The sequence below is a fragment of the Enhydra lutris genome, unplaced genomic scaffold, assembly GCF_002288905.1.
Source record: "Enhydra lutris kenyoni isolate GAN:26980312 unplaced genomic scaffold, ASM228890v2 scaffoldscaffold35, whole genome shotgun sequence".
NCBI lineage: Eukaryota > Metazoa > Chordata > Mammalia > Carnivora > Mustelidae > Enhydra > Enhydra lutris.
In genome coordinates, this window is record NW_019154119.1 from 16,038,361 (window position 1) to 16,057,399 (window position 19,039).

The 19,039-nt window shown below is 50.3% G+C and overlaps 1 protein-coding gene across 1 annotated transcript in view; it reads right to left on the bottom strand.

Moving 5' to 3' along the window:
• Positions 1-8,330: 8,330 nt before the first annotated feature.
• The window catches only part of LOC111154135 (grainyhead like transcription factor 1), a 50,250-nt gene continuing 39,541 nt past the window's right edge, over positions 8,331-19,039 (bottom strand). The window contains exons 10-16 of the mRNA XM_022513545.1: positions 18,654-18,705; positions 17,216-17,355; positions 15,522-15,559; positions 13,269-13,360; positions 12,858-12,943; positions 9,851-9,915; positions 8,331-8,701 (exon numbers count right to left, since the gene is read on the bottom strand). Coding sequence (XP_022369253.1) covers positions 8,587-8,701; positions 9,851-9,915; positions 12,858-12,943; positions 13,269-13,360; positions 15,522-15,559; positions 17,216-17,355; positions 18,654-18,705 — 588 coding nt within the window. The 3' untranslated portion in view covers positions 8,331-8,586. The remainder of the gene's footprint in view (positions 8,702-9,850; positions 9,916-12,857; positions 12,944-13,268; positions 13,361-15,521; positions 15,560-17,215; positions 17,356-18,653; positions 18,706-19,039) is intronic.

The window sequence follows — 19,039 nt, forward strand, 5'->3', positions numbered from 1 at the left end:
CTCTTGGGCATCACACCTCCTGCGGGTCTGGACGATGCTGGAATACCGTGCGGACATGGATCCGTTGTCAGGCTATCCTACAGAGTGCGCTCGCTGCTTTGAAAATCTTTCCCAGCTATTCACCGGCTCCCCACAAACCCCAGCAAACCCCTATCTCTTTACTGTGTACGTCGTGGCACTTGGTTTCCAGAATGCCGTGGAGCTGGAATCAGGCAGCCTGTGGTCTGTTCAGATCAGATTAGTTCACCTGGAAGTCTGCACTGAGGGTCCTCCTTGTGTTTTCATGGCTTGTAGCTCATCTCTTTTTAGCACCGAAAATATCCCACTGTCTGGACGGGCTGCGGTTTACTCACGCACGTCCCTAACTACTAAAGGACACCTGGGCTGCTCCCCACGTTTGGCAGTTATGGATAAAGCTATTATGAACCATCTGTGTGCGGGTTTTTGTGCGGACCTAGTTTTCAGCTCCTCTGGGTAAGCACCACGGAGCACGACTGTTGTATGGTAACAGCATGTTCAGTGTCGTAAGGAGTCACCAAACTGTCTTCCAAAGTGGCGGCCCATGCTGCGTTCCCGCGGGCGGTGGGCGAGTGTTCCTGTCGCTCCCCGGCCTCGCCGGCACGCGGTGGTGGCACTGATCTGGATTGGGGTCATTCCAGTAAGTGCGCAGGGGTAGCTCATTGTTTCAACGTGTGTTTCCCTGAGGACGTGTGACGTAGCGTCTTTCCGGACTCTCACTTGCCGCGTGGGTCTTTGGTGAGGCGTCTGTTAAGTTCTCTGGCCTCTTGTAATTGGGTAGTTTGTTTTCTTATGGTTGAGTTTTAAGAGTTCTGTGTGTATTTTGAGTAACTGTCCTTCATTAGATGTTTTCTGCAAATATTTCCTCCCAGTCTGGGGCTTGTTTTCTCCTCCTGACATTGCCTTTGGCCGAGATGTTTTTCATCTTGGTCAAGTGCAGCTCATCTGTGATCGCTGTCATGGATGCCTTTGGTGTTGGAGCTAAAAAGTCCTCGACACACCCAAGGGCATCTAGCTCTGGGATCCACTGGGAGTTACTTTTTGTGATGGGTTTAAGGTGTGTGTCTAGATTCACTGGAGGCGAGAGCTCTGTGTCCATTCCAGCGGCCAGTGGGTGACCTGCACTTGGCACTTCCCTTTCCTGCCGTTCCTTATGGAGGCCCAGGCAGAGCCGTCTGCGTGGCAAACTCCCCGGGGAGTCTGCAAACCTCTGAGACCAAAAGGAATCAGGGCTCGCTCCTACAGATGCTTGTTTAGGGAGCGGCCTTTCCTCCCAGTCTAGGTAACAGTCAGCCCGAGTCCTAACAGCATTTTTGCGTCTTGTAACGTCCCCAGTCCGTGGCTGAGGTCTTGGCATACACTAAGACAGAAAGGAAGGAAAGAAGGGAGGAAGGGAAATCCCTGAAGGAAATAGGAAGGAAAAAAAAAAAAAAAAAAAAAAAAACCAGCTATCTTGCACTGTTTTAGTTTTTATCACAGGATTTTCCTGAAAATTAAGCAAATTATGCTTTTTTTCAGTAGGGCAAAGAAGCCAGGTCAGGCGAGAAGTGGAGCGATAACCACGAAGTGACTGTGTGTCCTGCTGTGTCACCTCAGGAGGTCCCCGCACTCGGGCCGGCGTGCGCTCATATGTGAGGTGGTTTCCCTGGGCTTTGGGTTTAATTTTCTGTAAAGAGTAACAGGACAATCACGCACCGAAAGGAGCAGAGGTCAGAAGAAACAGCCCACTCCAATCACTGACACGACCCTCCTTTCAAGGGCACTCAGACCTGAGCACAGGCGTGCACCTGGGGGGACTGTCTCAGGGAAAGTCACATCTTCTCGCCCAATCACTGAAAGAAAACCCACCCACCAGATTCACTCTCTTTCCTCAGCATTCTAGAACTTGGAAAAGAGACTGGTAGAGCTCCTTTTTCGTAACAACATACACGAGAACATTCGGGAAAGAACAGGTGATCTTCCAGGGGCTGCTGAGAAACACTGGACTGACTGATTCCTTCAGTCAGTGAAAATTTATTTTTTATTTTAAAAATTATTTTAGTGGGGGATGGGAGGGACAGAGGGAGAGAGAGAATCCTGAGGCAGACTCCACACTGAGCAGGGAGCCCAACCCAGGGAGCTCAATCCCAGGACCCTGAGATCATGACCTGAGCTGAAATCAAGTCGGATGCTTAACCAACTGAACCACCAAGCCCACCCCCCCCAATTTTTTTCTAAGTTCTTAAAAAATTTTTATTTAAGTGGGGCTCGAACTCGTGACCCTGAGTTCAAAAGTCCTCCTCCGACGGAGCCAGCCAGGTACCCACATGATGACTGCTTGTCGTATCAACAGAACTTCAACAGCAATCAGACGGCATGCTCAAACATCGTAATTCAAGGACGGAGTACTATTATAACGGGATTATTTGCCAAGATGGAATGTGGCTCACACAACACATCCACACAAACGTCTACAAGGTGCCAAACATTCCTGCTGGCATTTGGGGCTCATCAGTGAACGAGTCAGACAAAAGCCCTTGCTCTGCTTGAAGGAACATTCTAGCAGGGAAGGCACACAGTAAACATGAGTGTAATCATCAAGTAAAATACACGGCAGGTTAGAAAGCGGCATGGTATGGAAAACACCGGAGGGGTTAAGGGGGCCTGGGGCTGGGGGCAGAGGTGGAGGTGGGGAGCGGGGTCACTGGGCCCCCGAGTTCCTGTGGCTTTTCTCCCCTCTACATACATGCACTTCTTTGGTGTCTAGACTAGCACCTGCTGTTTCCTGCTCACCTGCTCACGGCCTCGCCCAGGGCGAACGGACTCCATGTCCTGTGGATGTCAAGGAGGCCGAGGTCTGCAGACTAGACCGACTCAGGGCTGGAAAGTCAGGCCAGTCCGAGGTCAGCAGCAAGAGTGTAATGTTGGCCCTGACAGGCCGAAAGCCAACGGTTCTGGTGGTCTTTCTGAACAGGTAAGTGGTGAAACGTACTTGCCAAGAAGGGCAAGCCTGAGACTCAGCCTTTTACTCATCTTCTTCTGAATGTCAACAACATTCCATCAGGCTCATGAAGTGTGAATCTTTCTCCTTGGTAATGTGACCGAGACTGGGCAGACAGCGGTGGTTGTGATTGGGGCAGCCCCTGCTGTCCACATCGCATAACCTCAGCAGATGAAGTGTGTGGGATCTTCAGCGGATGGGATGGAGAGAAGTTCCAACACAGTCAGAAGGCTGGGATGGCTGCAGGAGACGGCAAGAGGGGAGAGTGGTCAGGGGCCGGGTCAGAAGGGTAAGTGGCAGAGATCCTGTCTACACTGAAAGGACCTGGGCTTTTCCTCTACGTTGAGTAGGGTTCGGAGCAGGAGATGCTTAATCTGATTCACGTTTCAGAAAGATCATTGTGACCGCTAGATTGAGACTAAAATGAAGGTGCCCGTGGGTGGAAAGACAGGAGTCCAGTTAGGCGACTGCCCAAGTCCAGGCGAGGGATGGCCATAAGCGATGGCTGTGTTCTAGATGTGTTTTCAAAGGAGGAACAGCAGGATTTTCTTGGGAGATTGGAGGCAGGGTGTAGAGAAAGGGAAGCTGGTGATGGCTGTAAGGTTTCTGTTCTGGGGAACCACAGAATTAGCATCACCATTTGCTAAGTGACCTTCTCTATGTGGAGACTGTGCTGGGTACAGGCTGAGCAGGAAAGGCCTGGGGCATGTCCTCAAGGTACTAGCAGTCCAGGGCAGGGATGGAGAGGAACACAGTCAGACATCTCAGTAGGGAGTTAGTTACAGGACACTGTGGAGGCACCAAGGGGGATGTGCAGGAAGGAAAGTGCCCAGCAGAGTTCTCAAGTTGGCGATGGGTGAGCAGAGTTACAAAGAATGGAGGGAGGGGTTATCTGGGTGGCTCAGTCGGTTGAGGATCTGACTTCTGATTTCTGCTCAGGTTATGATCTCATGGTCGTGAGATCGAGCCCTGCATTGGGCTCTGTGCTCATTGTGGAGTCTGCTTAGGATTCTCTCTCTCTCAAATTAAGAAATAAAATCTTAAAAAAAAAAAAAAAAAAAGAACAGGGAGGAGACCTTGAGGAAACAGAAAAGACAAGGGCACAAGGCAAGAGGAGTCATGAAGGGCAGGACTTCGGAGCTCGAGGATAGCTCTCAGGACTGGGGCGCTGTGGACAGGGCAGTCGGGATTGAGCCATTTGTGGTTTATCCTGACAGGATCTGACCACACCCACGAGACCTGAGAGCCAAAAGGGCCTCGAGGCCAGTGAGCTACAGGCTGGACTGGAAGCTGTTGCAACACGGAGACAAGAGCATGAGAGGACTGGAGAAGATACGCCAGGCCTGAAGGTCTGACTGGAGGTTGGGCATGAGAGATACGGCGCAGTCAAAGGTGCCCACCGGTTTCTGGCTGGGTGGTCACTGCAGCGGAAGCCCCAGGAGGAGGCTCGTGATTGAGAAGGAAGAGTTTCCTCCCAGCTGCAGAGCCTGGTGGTGAACACCCAGGAGGTGGCTGATCTCGAGCTGAAGGGAGAGCTCTAGGCTGGAGGAAGGAATCCTGGAGTTGTTGCTGCTCAAGGGCCTAGGCTCGAGGACGGAGGAAAAATCACAAACCGGCCCCTGGGGACAGTGACACTTCGGGAGCAAGAGGGGGGTCAGAGAAGGGGCACCCGTAAGTCGGAGAACCAGAGTGCGCTGCCTGGTAAACAGTTCCGCTCCTTCTCTGCCTCCTTTCCCCCCCTCCCCCCGCTGCCCCGTCTCAGTTCCCCCAAAGGCCTGATTTCTACTTAGGCAGCTGTGCTGGAGTGGGGGAGGCTTCCAGGCCGGGGCCGCGGGGGTTCCCCAGTGCGCCTGCAAGCGGGGCGATCCGATCCGAGGCAAGCGCGGGACTTCCGCCCGGAGTCCGGAGCCTAGACTCTCCCCCTTTTGGACTTGGACCAGGACACACGGAGTCTGAGGAAGGGCTGGCAGCCATCCGGAGACTAACAAGGATGAGTCCCCAAAGAAGGAAAGAAATGAGGTTGCTGGTGACATCGAGCTCCAGGATGCAGCAGTGCCGCTTTTCGGCTCGAATGTTATCAAAGTGGCAGGCGTCTGTCCCTGCCTAGCAGTGTCATCTCCTGACCCGGAGTGTGGCCTGTGATGTGGCGCTATATCCCCCTTGCATGAGAGCCTGTGAGGACTGGAGGACTTTCGTCAAGCGTCTGAGGGGTTAGACGAGCGGGCTGGGCGGGACGGACGGCGGGTTGCACGGAACCCAGCGCGCAAGGAGCGGGAAAGCGGGGCGAGGCCCGATTGTTTGCTTCAAGGACGGAAGTAGGGCCGCCGGGCCGGGGAGCTCTGCTCGGCTTCACTCCGACCCAGAGGCACACAGGGAAGCAGGAAGCCGCGGGGACTCCGGCGCTCCTGCTCAGGGGGTGGAACGGTACCGGTTTCGCCGCGGACCACCAGGCAGTCTCCACGCTCTTGGCCGGCGGCATCCGTGATTCGGCGGCTCCTGCTGCTCTGGCAAGAACCCGCCCTGCGGTTTCCCGGTCAAGTGTGTGGGGACAGGCCCGTCAGCCCGTCAGCCCGTCTCCTGCAGCCCAGCTCCTCCGCAAAGCCCGGCCCGGAGGCCCGCCGGTGGGCTCGGCTTCCAGGGGGTACGGGGCGCGACCGCAGCGGGGGCATCGGAAGAGCACGTCTGCGGGGTGTTGAAGGGAGCAGCGCGGGCGAGGGAGCAGCGCGGGCGAGGGAGCAGCGGGTCGGTGCGGCGACGGTGCGCCCGGGTGTGCCGCGAGGAACCCGCGGGCGCGTCCCTCCTGCGGCTGTTCGGGCAGCGGGCTTGGGGAGAAACCTCCCGGGGCTCGGTGTTCACGCTAATGGCTTGCGGTTTGCTTGCTTCGCCTGCATCACATTTATAGGACGAAGGCGAAATTTGGCTCCCGGTGTGAAGGGGGTGAGGGCGCGCAAGCAGCTCGGGCCGCATGCGCGGGCGGAAGTTGGGGCCCTGGGGCCCGGGGCGGCGCGGGGTCTGGCTCAGCCGCCGCCGCCGCCACACGTTGGGGACTTGTGGGGACCGCCCGCTGCGGGCTGATGCCGCCGTGGCTAACGCTGCACGACGCCGCGGGCCGCTGCCCTCCGAAGCGGAGCCTAGAAACCGCGCCCGGTGCCGGGTCCCAGCGGGGTGCAGGCTCGCCTCCGCCACCTCCTGGGCCTCCTCCCGCCCCAGGCTCGCCGCCTCCCGACACCGGCCTCCCCGAGCGCACCCTCCCTTCACTCAGGAGGCGAAGCCCGCCGGCGGCCTGCTGGCCCAGGCCTCGCCCGGACTCCTTCTGCTGCCAAAGGAGGGAGCGACGCGGCTGAACGCAGGCGCTGGGGGACAAGGGAAACCCGAGGCGCAACTTGGAGCCTCGGTGAACGTGGCGTCCAGCAAAGACTCTGAGCTGGGCCCTGGCCCTGCTGAGCGACCAGGAGCGGAGTCTGTCCCTAGATTCTTGACCTGTGGCCCGAGCCTTAGAGCAGAAAATGAACAGATGTCACAGGAAATCTAGCAGGACTTCACTCCATTAATCTGACCACGTATTCATTAGAAATTTCTATCAGTGTCTGTCATCTTTAGGCCTTGGATTACCTGGAAAAGCTACAACAGCTGTTTGATTTAGAAAGTCTAATGAACCGAAACATTCTTGGTAGACTGGTAAACCAAACATTTTCCTGTTAAGCTTTTAAAAACTAAGAACCCTTAAGATTTTAGGGTCTGAAAGTGTACACCTTCAGCTTTAGTGGTTAAATTTTCGTAACAAGCTGAAAAATTATTCAGGGCTCCCTTATTTAAGAGTTACTTGGGCCATTTCAGACACCCATAAGGAGAAATTAAGATGAAGGAAGAGACAGGACTATCCGTTTGAGACATGAGAAAATACTAAGGAGATTCTTTTTGGCTCTACTAGTTTAAGATCTCACATTCTGCGTTAGTGACTAATGAAAGGATAAAATCAAACGGAGTAACAGGAAATGACATATTACGAAAGAGACATATAAAATTTAATCCCTTTGGTTTAAAATACATCTTCAATGATACAATTAAAAACAACAAGCGAGACAAAAATTTATTTCATAAAACAAAATATAAAATAGTTATGACCCGTGTCCCATGATATCTTATCTTAGAAAACCAGCAATTTAGTTCACATACTTCATTAGAATATTTTAATGTAAAAATTTAACCATAATCCTACTTATACAAATGACCTATTCTAGCTCCCTGAACCGAGATCCCTGTGATTTTGTTATAAAATTACTTTTTAGTACTTGATATATTTAAACATGTTTACAAAAAATGCTCCCCTGCCACAGTCACATGGTCTCATAAACTCATGAACGCTTCCTAGAATTGTTAGCGTACGAGACGATCAAAGCTTGAAGGCTCTGGAACACGGTAACACAGAAATCACTTCTTGCAAGAGGAAGACAAGGAAGGACTCCATGTCCGGTTGCATCACCTAGTACCCGACAAGGCCACGCGTTTTGGAAGGACTGCGTGTCCACTCCCGCAGGTACGCACGATTGCTATGAGCCTGCGCAACAGAGCAGAGCTGCAGTAGTGTTTCCCCTACGCTTCATGGGCTACAACAGTGCAGAGATCCAAGTAACAACCCTCTCAAGAGCAAAGAGAATCCCTGCCGTTTGCGAAGGTTTTGCTATGCTCTGGGATGATCGCTGTCTGGGAAAACACGCCAGAACATTTCAGTAAGTTCCGCTAAGCACAGTACTCGATCTGCTTGGTATACACGACCGAAAATAACTTAACCTTTCATTTAGGCAAAGTCTTCAAGGTAGACCTTGTTGCATCTCTTCACTCTATGTACAGACACCACGGTTATATATTATCTATTTGTATAAGACACGTATGTACACATTTACAGACACAGGCCTTCAAAAACGTATTGCACTTATATACAACGCGGCGTTAGCTTAACTGATTCACACGGTGACCCATTCCTTCGTTAAGAAAGGTAGTTGACACGTTCAAGAAAGTTGCAAAGGAAGATTCAGTAACATGCCCTATTTAAGTAACCGTTTTCTGGAGGACCAGAGGCCGAGGGAGAAAGGGCGTGTCCTCGCCTCTTCAGATGCCGCTGCCGCCACCCTGAGGCAGTCGGAGCTACGCTGAGCAGGCAAGGACACAAAATCTTAAACCCAAGCCCATTGCCTTTTCTGGCTTGCACTAGTGAGCAGGCCCACTAACATTGAAGAGACAAGGTAGATAGCCCAATAGTTTTATAAATAATGGAGCAGATATTCCAAAGGTTCCCAGAGAGTCTATTAAACCTCAGAACACAGTTTTCACTTTTAATCCTAAGTACCGATATCAGAATACTGATATCCGAAAATTCAAACATAATGGCGTATGGATTTCTGTCGTCTGGAAATGCCAAGGCAGTATGTTGAATGCGATCTACGAGCCAAATGTAGCGCCATCTCCTACTTGCAAGGAGTCCCTTCTGCTGACCTCCACCCTTACCCGCGGGGTACCTGCGGCGGGCCAAACAGTGAGGCCCACGTAACCTTCCTTGAACTCGCTGGGAGAGGTGGGCCAGCGTGCCCTTAGATCTCAGTGAGGGTGAGCCTGTACGACCCCCCAGCTTCTTCGATCTGCAGCTGGAAGGTGTCCTCATTGGAGTAATGCTTCACGATGTTGTCATCCATGTTCACCAGAATCCTGGAAGAGGAGAAGCAAGACAGGTCTCCTCATTCCTGCCCCTTTGGAAGGCAGGTCCAGTCTCACGGGCAGCGCGGCCCATCCCAGCTGCGACACGGGAGGTACGTTATTTACAAAACCTCCCGCAGCCTCGATCCCCTCACCTATGAAGTGTCAGGGCCTGTCTTATAAGGCTGTTCGAGGACTACATGAGGGACCCCAGTAAAGCTCTTCGAATAGCGTCGGGCCCAGGGTGAAACAAAACGTACTAGCTTATCTCCTGCTATTACTTCAGCATGTAGGACTCCTCGATAGACAGGCGCTCTTATAATGCCAGAATAAGTCTGCAGAAGCAGCACCTCACTGATCCAGCTTTAGAAAGCATATTAGTCAAATTAACCTATGGGATCTGAAGCCACAGCTGCCTGACCAGTTAACGTCCCTGGCAAGTTATCCTCAACATTTAAGTGAACTACTAGGAAGTCTGACCCTTCCCACTAGGCTCATCCACAAAATTCCAATCATGATTTGCTTTAGAATGAAGCCATACTCTGCTTACCCATATCAAGTAGCAGAGTCACTTAAGTGAAATGGAACTAAAAATATTAATTTCGGGACCAGGGAGCAATGTTTTATGATTGAAAACACGGTCCAGGGTAGGAAAACACAGTAGAGGGAGCAAAGACTGAACCTGAACCATGGCCTTGGCACTAACCTGCTACCTGAGCTTGGACATCGCAGGCTGTCTCAGCTGCCAGGTCTATGATCTAATGAATGCCCAGCCTGGCTCAGAGGGTTACGTGAAAGTCAAGTACTACACCAAGTGCCTGGTCCAGTGCCTGACTCATGCCGGGAGCAAAATGAACGGGGCCATGTCTGCTCTTACCCTGACTCAATCTCGTAATGTGCTCTGGGATTTGGAGCTGCTTCACTGGTACCAAGCGCAGGAGAAGAGCAAATAAAAATTTTACTTGGAAAAAAAAAAAAAGTCCACAAAGATGTCTTAGAAAAGCAGATCAATTTAATGTGGATATTTTAAGAAAAAATATATCCCTGCATTTCACATTCCTGTAACTTTTTCTAGACTGGGCACAAATGCATGTGAATTGCACTAATGTTACAGAATATTAGCATTATTTAGAAGTACTAGGGATGCCAGGTAACACTTACCCTTTTTTACATTTCTTGAATATCTTCCCAATCTTATCGTGGGGCACATCATATTTGTCTGAGATCTAAAAGAACAAAGAAAAATAATTACAAAATGCTGATCTCGAGGCTTTAAAACACAAACTATAAATACTGTGGGACAGTCACTCAGTTTTCTGTCTTTCAAAAATGCACGTGCACAGCTGTACAGAAAATGCCTGCCGACCGTGGGGAGCGGGGTTACCTGCCTTTGGAGGAAGCGGTGGTCACCGGCCTGTCACCTCTCCCTAGTGTACTGATGGCTCTCTGTGGGTTATGTGGTCCTCTTTCTGGAACGTGACTACGCTCTAGAGCACTGTTAGGTTTCCAGAAGGAAGTGCACAGCTGCTCAGTGCCGCTGTGCACCCCAGGGACACACAGCTCCAGTCCGCGGTGCTCCTGTGACCCTGACGCGGCCACAGGGCCCCAACCTGATGACCTAAGCCCCACGGCTTCCAGTCAGGGTCCCGCCCTGCTGGTCACACCACCGCACACGCTCTGCTCAAGCCCACGAAGGCCTTGCTCTGGGGTCCGACCCAGAGGCCTTGACTCGGCTCTGGCCCTCCGCCTCCCCAGCTTAGGAGAGAGAAGCTCTGATTCCCTGCAGCGCGGGGCCACGGCGAGGACTCCGCGTGTCCAGCACAGAGCAGGGGTTCACTTCAGAATCAGAATCACGGGAAGGAAAACAACGCCTGAATGTCCCAGAGCCTAGGAGACACGTCAAGGTCCCTGATTACAAACCACGACCACGCCTCTGCCTGTTCTGCCGAGAGCCTCTCCAAGAGCAGCATAGATTCTCGCAAAGCCCACGAGGCTCCATGGTTAACCAGGAGGTTAATGTGGCCGTGGCCGCTGGGGTGTGGCCCTCGGGCCCTCCAGAGCCTCAGGCCTTCCACCCACTTCCATGATCTGTAAGGTGCCGACCGAGCAGTGGAATCAGGGTAGTGTCAAGTGTGCGGGTTCCCTTTCGGAGCACAGAGGCTATCTTTAAGGAGAGAGGATGAATTAATCCAAGGATAAGCTGACTCCGTCTACACCAAATCTTTCTCTGGAATTGTGCAGGCCACCCCCAAACTGGGGTTACCATCGACCATCTGAAAAGCAAAGCTCAAAGCAGCCCTGAGAAAGGGGGGCCCGGAAGGGCAACCTGCAGACTGCTTTCAAGCTAACAGAACACCCAGTTCAAACCCAATCTAAGCTCCCATCATCCAAACATCCACTTCTTTTTTGTATCACTGGGTCATACTTCCTCGCGTACTTATGAAGCATCAGGTAGGAAACCCCAGGCCTGAGAGACACACACTGACGGATTCTTGATGGGCTCCGAGCACGTTGTATTTGCACAGTAAGTCTCAACCTTTTTAACTTCCTTTCTCTCCAAATTAAGAGGGTGCATGGTTCTGGAGAAATGAGGAAAGGTTACCAGAAGACAAGGTAAGAAAGAGTAATGTTGGGGCGCCTGGGGGGCTCAGTGGGTTAAAGCCTCTGCCTTCGGCTTGGGTCATGATCCTGGGGTCCTGGGATCGAGCCCCGCATCGGGCTCTCTGCTCAGCAGGGAGACTGCTCCCCGCCCACCCCCCGCCTGCCTCTCTGTCTACTTGTGATCTCTGTTAAATAAATAAAAAAAAAAATCTTAAAAAAAAAAAGAGTAATGTAGGAAAAATCGCACGAAGCTGAAAAATGACAGAAAGCAGAGGCTGATGGTGGTACTGGCTTCATCAGGGGGAAGTAATGTGCTCAGAGATGCCTGTGAGCCCAGGGACCCCGAGAGACCATGGCTCTCCCCGTCCACTGTTCCCTTGCCCTGCTTTATTTTTTGTCACTGCATTTATCAGTGCCTGGAAAATTACTTCTTAGTTTCTTGGCCTACTTTCTTGTCCACACGTTCCTCTCTGGACCTGAAGCTCCATTCGGCAATGTGTCACCTCCTCTCATGACTCTGGCAGCTAAAACAGAACCTGGCGCCAAGCACGCGCTTAGTAACACGTGTTAGTGGAATTCAGCACGCCGTGGCTGTCAGGGGAGCTGGGGGAAACCCATTTCCAGTGGTGCGCATGCTCTGAGCTTGAAAATGCCTGTGATCTCTAGCGAGTTGATTAACATCAGGACACAGTGTTAACTCCCTGAACTGTATCCCGGGGCAAAGCTAAAATGGCCTCCTCCTCACGCCAACTCTTGCTGACGTCCCAGCAGGGATGGTTGGGGTCAATTTGTTCAGTGCCAAGGTCTTAGTGGGAAGGATTATGGTTATCAGTGGCTACATGTCTAAATTTTCTCAAATAGGCTTTGGCTAAGGACTTGATATAAACTTGGTCATTCCCCAGGATCAGGAGTTTCAAAGGCAGACCCAGGAGCCATTGTTTTTATGCAGGAAGTTTTTAAAGATTTCTATTTGATTAAAAATAATTTTTGTGAGCTCCTAAATGGTTTGTTAAATGGCAGTCTTCCTTTAACCAAGTATATTAAAACTATTTCAGGGGTGCCTGGGGGCTCAGTCGGTTAAGCATCCAACTCTTGGTTTCTGCTCAGGTCATGATCTCAGGGTCCTAGAATCGAGCCCCATGTCAGGCTCTGCACTCAGCGGGGAGTCTGCTTGAGATTCTCTCTCCCTCTGCCCCTTCTACTTGTACTGGCTTTCTCTCTCTAAAATAAATAGAATCTTAAAAAAAAAAACAAAACCCCCCCCCCCCCCCCCCCCCCCCCCCGCCCATCTCATAGATCAGCACGAAAGCCATCAGTTCGGTTGACAAGACGTTACTCAGAAGTTACTTCTACCAACTAGTATGCTGGGTGCGGCGGCATGAGGCCCAGTGGGGAAGGCCCTGCAGATGACTGAGGGCCCCATGAGACGGGATGAAACACAGGCACAAGCCTCAGAAATTTCCGTAATAACAAGGAATCTGGGTGGTCTGATAAAATGTGTTTCAGCGGGATTCTACTTCAGTACGTTTAACTTTCGCAGGAGGATTTCCAAGTTCCTACTACTTACAGCCTCCATCAAGCCTTTCAAAGATGGAGTCTTAAGCATCAGGGCATCAAAGACTTCCTCTGACTCCTTGCGTACGTAGAGCAGCACTAATCCCCAGCCAGGAATAAGGAGGGGGAAAGAAAAAGGACACAGTTATTCGTATGAGCAAAATGAGAGAACAGATCCTAGATACCAGTTAAACTAAAAGGAGACACAGCAAGAACAGTGAACATGAACCAATGTCCAATCCATCTGGAGGAACAGAGCTTTCGGCTTCTTTTAACTCTCGGGTAGGTCCAAGCTCCAAGCCGAGAGCCGGTCTGATTCAAGAAAGTCAAGCTAGACAAGATTGGCCTGAGCACTTCATGCTTTTGGCAGATGCAGAATCCCCTTCTCTCTGACAGCTCCCCCCAGGACTGCAAGCCGACGCACCTCTCTTTGGTTCTTCCAGCCGAGTCAGCTTAGCAGCAGGGGCGATCGAAAAATCCTCCTCCGATCCATACGGAGCCCTTTTCAAGTTAGAGCTGCAGGCAATCCGAAAGATGTGATTAGTGACTCCAACTTCTATCACTTGTGGAAACAAAAAGAGTTTTAGGGTATACCCCTGAAGTTCAGATTTAAAATGACCTTTGTTCTTTATCTGGTCCAGCTCCCTTAGTTTGTGGAGGAAAATCTGAGGCCCAAGGAAAGACACTGACTGAACCAGCTCGGGCTGTTCAAGGGCAGAGCTGGGACTATACACTCAGGTCAGCTGCCGGACGCTCTGCACTGCTTGGACACTAGAGCAAAGTGCTTCTCAGCAACAGAGAGCTGCTTTTCAGGAAGCATTTTATGGGGGAAGTAGGATTTGAGATATTAACACACACACACATACGTATAAAGGTGGCAACAAAGGAGAGAACATGTCAACAAAGGGGGGAAGCGCAACCAGCAGAGCCAGGCTGGCTGGAATAGAAGGCTCTGTAGGAAGCAGGTCCTGACGGAGAGCCGGGACGCTAGCGGAAACACCTTGATTGTGGCCGTATGGAAATTTTAGACCCAAGGTGCAGGCTTTAGGAAATCTTTCACTTTCGTGAAATGAGAATGCTGTGATCAAAGTGTGTGGTAGAGACTAGAGGGGACTCCAGGACTCAGAAGCAAAAGAACCTGTTAGGGGACTCTGGGGAGATCATAGCAGAAAATTCAAAAGGGTTCGAATACAGTAGTATCAGTGCAAATAAAAAGAGGAAATAGACACCAGTGTGTTTGAAGAAATAAGTTAAGTCCTGAGGCTCAAGTTCTACGTTGTGAGGGGGCGAGCAAGGAAACAGCACAATAACTGAAAATGAAAATGAAGGAAGAGGGCTTGGTTTTGAGCAGAAGGATCACGTCAAGAATAGGGGCTGGGCCTTCAGCTACTTGGTCTGTCTTAGTTTCCAGCACACACCCAGGCCTCCCATGAAAGCACGTGAGGTACGTCTGAGCACACAAGGAGTCTGAGAGGAAATGGATGGCCTTCAGAGAACACGCTCCCTACGCAACACGGGTCTGAAAGGGGAGCCCCAAAGGGGGGACCGGACATGGTTGAGTGTGCTGAGCAGGGGGTATCCAGGTGTGGGCAGTCAGGGCCCGAGGGGGCCACGGAGGGTAACCGCAGGTCAGGGGCAGTGACACCTCCACAGCAAGGAGCACACCCAGGGCCAGCTTCCTTCTTCGAAAGGGAACAGGGTTTCCTGGAGAAGAAGGTGACCCTCAGGCTGGGGAAGGGAAAGCACCAGTGCCTGGAAAACACTGGGCGTGGGCGTGAGAGAGCACCCAGGGAGCTGGGAGGGGGGCCCATCGACGGGGCTCAGGAGTAGCTGGAAGGACCAACGGACCTTCTAAGACAATTTGATCAAACTAGATGACAGAAATGATTTGCAACTTGTTGAATAGAGCCGGAAACTAGGAGTCCATACTGATAATAGAAAAGGAATGAAATTTCAGGAATGAAATTTTCACCAAGCGGCAAAGCGCCTCCCCACTACAGACTTAACTACAAAAGGAGGACGGGTGCCCTCGCGGCGGCGAAGCCTGGCAGACACCACCTTGATCATGTGATCAAAGCGAACCACACTATGCGGGGGGCGGGACCAAAACCGTGCTACATGACGGGACACACAGGGAGCGCAGCGCTATGTCTACGACATTCCTGCCAAGACGCATAATTACCTAGTCTAATCATGACAGGACAACAGAGACCCAAACTAGAGGACATTCTACAAAGCAACTGGCTTGTAATCTTCAAAAGTATTAGGTCGGGGGTATAGCTCAGTGGTAGAGCATTTGACTGCAAAAGTATTAGGTCAGGAAAGTCAAGGAGACACTGAGACTGTTCAAGACTGAAGGAGATTAAAGACACAACTACACACAGTCTGAGTCTGCGTCGGATCTTCCTCTGCTATAAAGGATGTTATGGGAACAACCGACAAAACCTGAACGGAACGTCTTGTTACTATCCTGGCTCCGTTATGTGGGAGACTGTCCCCATCTGTAGGAAATATACACAAGGTGTTTAGGAATGACAGGTCACGGAGTCTGCAGCTGACTCTCCAACGGCTCAGGAAAAAATGAGGTCTTTGCATTGTACTTGCAATTTTTCTGTAAGTTTGAGATTGGTTAAAAATAAAAAGAATTTGTTAAAACAGAACAAAACATAAAACTTACCCTTCACCCTCCAGTTCTTCGGGGGCAATGGGAAGGACCTAAGACCAAAAAAAAAAAAAAAAAAAAAGTTTTCTAGCATATGCTCAAAATATTTCACACCATAAGTAACTTACTTCTAAAATGAAAATAATTTTGAATTTAGTCTAGTCCAAAATCCCTTAGCCTTATTTGTCAATAACCAGATTCTTCTGGGCATGAACTCCTCTAAAGCAGAGAATGGCCAACTAGGGCCCGCGAGCCAAGTGGGGCCCGATGCCTATTCATAGAAATTTACTGGCGCACGGACCTGCTCACTCCCGGGCATCTGGCACTGTAGCGGCAGAGCTGAAGAGTCACAACAGACACCATGTGGCTCCAGAATACAGTATTTGCTCTCTGAGCCTTTACAGGAAAAGTTTATCAACCCCTGCTCGCCCCAAAGCTTCTCATTAGAAACTAGATACATGGTTGGGGCATCTGGGTGGCTCTTGACATCAGCTAAGATCGTGATCTCTGAGGTACGTCTGAGCACATGGAAAGTTCGAGAGGCAGTGGAGAATGGCCTTTAGAGAAAAGGCTCCCTACGCAACCTGGGTCTGAAAGGGGAGCACCAAAGAGGAGACAGGACCCTCAACATGGTCGAGCGCTGAGTAGCGGGTGTGCTGGCGTGGCGGTCAGGGATGGAGCCTACGTAGGGCTCCACGCTCAGTGACGAGCCTGCTTGAGATTCGCGCTCCCTCTGCCCTCCCCCCACGATGCACTCACTCTCTCAAATAAATAAACCTTAAAGAAAAAAAAAAGAGAGAGAGAGAAAGATACATATTGGCAATACCCACCCAATCCCCAAAACTTAAAAACTCATCGACTCGTATAAATATGTGCACGAAGTGCATGGGAGACCACCTTCTCCATATTGTTTAGAGCTCTGCAGAGAAAGCAGGCCCCACGCTGTCCAAGCTGTTCTCTCTACTAAGCTTCTGCTCGAAGCAGGGCGTAGCCAGTTGTGAACTTTTATATTAATTGCCAAGATACGGCTGTCTATGTGTCAACTATGATTCAGTAACTGAAACAATGAGGAGAGCCTTCAGATGCTCTTTTTTTGTTTTTTTCTTTTTAAAAATATTTTTATTTATTTATCTATCAGAGAGAGAGAGAGAGGGAGAGAGAGAGAGCGCGTGCGAGAGCGTGCACACAAGCTGGGAGAGAGGCAGGCAGAGACAAAAAGAGAGAAGCAGGCTCCCTGCTGAGCTAGGAGCCTGACTCGGGACTCGATCCCAGGACTGTGGGATCATGACCTGAGCCAGAGGCAGCGGCTAATCCAACTGAGCCACTCAGGCATCCCTCGGATGTTCTTTTTGCCATGAGGGCTACCTACCCTAAGTCTTCCTGTGACTGTTCCCTCCTGCCCAGAACCATGTAAGTTAAATGCACAAGATCATAGATCCGGACTCCAAACTGTTACTATTCTAACAATTTTAAAATAAACTAAGACATAAACACACAGAGACGAACAGAGTGAAGTTCACAGGTTTGGTACTTCATTCCTGTCAACAAGGCTTACATCCACCTTATTGTAAGGACAGTCTATCACCCAACAAAATATTCCAGAAGGCTGGCCCATAATAACACTGGTCAAACCTCTCTAAACTGGCTTCTGTTTAACAGGAATGCCAAAGACCTTCTCTCGCAGCCGCCCCGGGATCCTGGTTACCTACGTGAGTGCCCCGCTGAAGGTTGGCAAAGTGCACGTCGGGAATGAAGAGGACAGGCTGGGTGTCCAGATCAATGAAGGGCTTGAAAACTGTGATATCCATCCGTTTGTGAGAGGGAAGCAGTGGCACTTTAACATCGGAAACTGGGGAGGAAAAAAAAAAAAAGACGACACCCTGGTCAACCACTTCGGTACCCATACTGGACGCAGGCCACAGAGCATTCTCCTCCAATGTAAGGGCCTTCAACGGCAGCGCTCTAGAAGGAACAGCTCACGTTGCCTGAGCCGAGAGGAAAATCACAACCCACGTGAATACATAAGTTGGTTACATTTGTACTAAAATCAACCAAACATCTTAGCAAAATGAGAAGAGAAAAGGCTATTTTTAAACATACACAGGAAATCTGGAACAGAGGCAAAGCATGTTTACTTTTTGTCTGAAAGGCTAAGACTTACAACCATACAAACATAATTCAGAAGTCATTCACCTGAGCTGCCCTGACTCAGTGGTTCACATTCTGACAGCAATGCACCGTTCACCTTGAGAACGTAACTTTGTAGCTCCAACTTCTCCTCCCAACTTACCCTCGGAGAGGCTCAGCAGGAGGGTCACGGACTAGGTTTTTTATTTATTAAGGTTTGGACTCCCTCTTCCCCTGCCATCTGCCCTGCAGCCCTCGGAGGGGAGCTCTCCCTCAGGTGAGCTGGGAGCCTGCCCTTCGATGCTGGCCCATGAGCCTACCGCACAGTGCCACAGGGCACACGTCTGCCCAGGGAGGCCCCATTCGGAGCCCGATGCTCGCAGCCCACGCATCGCGCAGGAAACGCTCCTGCCACAGAGCATCCTCCTCCCCACCCCACCCCGGAGCAGACAGATACTGGATTTTATGAATATGAATACTGGTCACATTTTAAAAAAAAAGAATCAATCAAATAAATAAATAAATAAGGAAAGAAAGAAAGCTTTCCCAGTGAAATGTCCAAACAGGAGCCCTACAGATTCTGAAATGTTAGAAAACCACGCATTTACATTTAGAAGTAAGACCTGAATTCTCAAGAGCATTATTATGATTCTTACAAGTCTAGACAAGCCCCGGTATTATCACCAGCTATCCAGACAGAAGGTGTGTTATCTTTGAGGGCCAGAATCAGTAACCAGAACTAAAGCTAAGGGCCAAAATATGTGAACTCCGGAAAAACTCAAGGATCCTTTTCTGTCCTTCCCCCTAGGAAAGGACTTCGCTCAGCCATTTATCTGATCGCGTAACTGGGAAAGAATTCGTGCTACCACTGCGCGGCAGTGAGTGGCCACTACTATGTCTTGTGCTTGATACAGTAAACACAGATTCAGTCACTATTCTGAATGGCAAAGATCTGAAACATGTGGCGGAAACATTTCTACTTACAGGCATTCAACTGGGAGCTGGGGTCAGTACACTTGCCTTTTCTTTTGCTTTGTTTTCGTTCTTCATCCCTGATTTTCCTTTCAGCTCCCTATAGGTCAAGAGAAGACAAGGCATGATTCTGTTTAATTGATCCTCTTTAAAATATTTAATTCTGGGGTGCCTGGGTGGCTCAGTGGGTTAAAGCCTCTGCCTTCGGCTCAGGTCATCATCCCAGAGTCCTGGGATCCAGCCCCGCATCCGGCTCTCTGCTTAGCAGGGAGCCTGTTTCCTCCTTTCTCTCTGCCTGCCTCTCTGCCTACTTGTGATCTGTGTCTGTCAAATAAATAAATAAAATCTTTTAAAAAAAATAAAATATTTAATTCTTTTCTGAGGGATGGGAAAAAAATATCTCCTTTCTGGAGAAAAACTCCATTAATTATTAT